Consider the following 2,379-nt stretch of genomic DNA (forward strand, 5'->3'; position numbering starts at 1 on the left):
AGTCTCGAACTCACAGAGATCCGCCTGCCTCTGCCTCCCGAGTGCTGGGATTAAAGGCGTGTGCCACCACCGCCCGGCTTGCTGAGAATTTTTTAAATGACTTACTTATTTTTATTTAATGTGTATGGGTGTATGTGTACCATGTGTGTTCAGGTACCTCCAGAGCTCAGAAGAGCATGTTGGATCCCCTGGAACTGGAGTTACACACAATTGTGAGCTGCCATCTGGGTTCTGGGCATTGAACCCAGGTCCTCTGGAAGAGCTGTCAGTGCTCTTAACTACTGAGCCATCTCCAGCCTTTGCAGAGAATTTCTGTCTTTACTTTCAAAAGGAGATTTTCTAAAAAGAGTTTTCTTTCTGTGGTGTTATTGCTATTGAACTTTGAGAGTTTTTTGCATGTTTTAGAAAGACTTCATATTGTTCTGTTTTATTTTTCGAGATGTCACAGGTAGCCAGTGGTCCACACAGTCTCAAAGGCAAGGAAGCTGAGGGTCATGAGGGTCCTAAAAGGTGAGGAACGGGACAACCACTCAGCTGCCCCTGAGGATAGTTAAGGGTTAAGGTTGAGCGAGGTGTGGTGGGCCACTTAATTCCAGGACTCAGGAGGCAGAAGCAGAGACTGGGAATCTCTGAGTTTGGTGGTAGCCTAGTCTACAAAGAGAGTTCTAGAACAGCCAGGGCTACACAGAGAAATCCTGACTCAAAAAGACACACACACACACACACACACACACACGAGCCAGGCAGCGGTGGCTCATGCCTTTAATTCCAGCACTTGGGAAGCAGAGACTGGCAGATCTTTTACAAGGCCAGCCTGGTGTACAGAGTAAGTTCCAAGACAGGCTCCAAAGCTGCAGAGAAACCCTGTCTTTACAAACCAAAATAATAATGATAATCATAATGAAGAAGAAGAAGAAAGGAAGGAAGGAAGGGAGAAAAAGAAAGAAAGAAGGAAAAGAAAAAATTAAGGCTGGGCTGTCATTTTCACCGTGGTCCAGTTCAGAGTGACGGATGGAGATGGCAACACCATAGACTTAGGAAGAGAGATGGTGAGAACTGTAGGATCAGCCACGGCCTGGGTTGGAAGCGTTGCTCATGTCTGCCCAAGTAGGATGGAGAGTGAACTCTTTGTACCAGATTGTTCAGTATTGCTTAGCCTAAGGTGTAGGTAAGGGGCAGTCCCAGAACCATGAGAGAAAGATGTGAGGCTGTTTCTACACAGCCTGTTGTAGAAACCAGAACAGGTGTCTTCCTACTTGGTAAGGACACTGTCCCCATGCAGGAGTTCAGCCACATCCTCCAAGGCTTCTTGGAGAGGAGCTCCTGGCAGGTAATTTGGTGGCCTGAAAGGTCCTCAGTGTCTCCTGGCCGGAATGGCTGGCTCTCTCGAGTCTGGTCCCGACAACCTGCCCTTCGCGTAGGTTCTTCGAAGCACAAACTAGCCCTGATCAAGCAAAACACCAGCCGCTGCTGGGCCTGTTTATGTTAGTCACTTCACTCAATTCTCTTCTGTTGAAATGAAGCATTCCTCCCTCGGCCGGTTTCCTAGAGTGCAAAAATCCAAGCCGAGACGGGGCGGGGTTGACGTGCTGGGGGGCGGGACTCCGGGCGGCCTCTGCCTGCAAATCCTGGGGCTCAGCGACTTGCGGGAGCGCGTTCAGCTGTCGAGCCATGGGGAACAACAACACGGACGACGACGGTGGGCTGTTGGCCGGGCGTGGGTCAGAGCCCCTGGGGCCGGGCGCCGGTCTTGGGGGCGCGGGTGTGGCGGCCCTGGTTGGGGGCGTGCTGCTCATCGGCTTGGTGTTGGCGGGGAACTCGCTCGTGTGCGTGAGCGTGGCCTCCGAGCGCACCCTGCAGACACCCACCAACTACTTCATCGTTAGCCTGGCGGCCGCCGACCTCCTCCTTGCAATACTAGTGCTACCACTCTTTGTCTACTCCGAGGTGAGCCTCCATGCCCCAGCTCCACTCTCCTCGTCCCTTCCGCCTTCCTCCCCTCCCTTTGCCCGACCCTGGCGCAGTTCGGCTGCACGGACCTTCAGCAATCTTGAGCCAGGGTACTTGAAGGGGCTCCAGGCCTCCTCACTCCTGACTGCCTACCGTCTCCCGCTCTTGAGAATCCAGCGTCAGTTTTGCGTCTGTCGGGTCACCCTACCATCCTCCGGATCCCTTCCTATTCTCTGTGTGTGATCTGCTGACCCAGAGAAGGATTGTGTCCCTGGAAGCAAGGATCGCAGATACTGTCTTTCCCATTTAAGTCCTGGCTCCCACTCCAGAAATACTGCACCCCTAATCCCTGCCAAAAGCCAGCTAGACCAACGGGCAAGTGTGCAGACACGCCTTACTGCCTATGAGCACTGCCTTTTGGTTGGGACT

At 52.8% G+C, this 2,379-nt stretch overlaps 1 protein-coding gene across 1 annotated transcript in view; it reads left to right on the forward strand.

The window, feature by feature from the left end:
• The first annotated feature begins 1,642 nt into the window (after window positions 1-1,642).
• Window positions 1,643-2,379, forward strand: part of Drd4 (dopamine receptor D4) — a 3,044-nt gene continuing 2,307 nt past the window's right edge. The window contains exon 1 of the mRNA XM_005351511.2: window positions 1,643-1,947. Coding sequence (XP_005351568.1) covers window positions 1,672-1,947 — 276 coding nt within the window. The 5' untranslated portion in view covers window positions 1,643-1,671. The remainder of the gene's footprint in view (window positions 1,948-2,379) is intronic.

The sequence above is a fragment of the Microtus ochrogaster genome, chromosome 8 (genome assembly GCF_000317375.1).
Source record: "Microtus ochrogaster isolate Prairie Vole_2 chromosome 8, MicOch1.0, whole genome shotgun sequence".
Lineage (NCBI taxonomy): Eukaryota > Metazoa > Chordata > Mammalia > Rodentia > Cricetidae > Microtus > Microtus ochrogaster.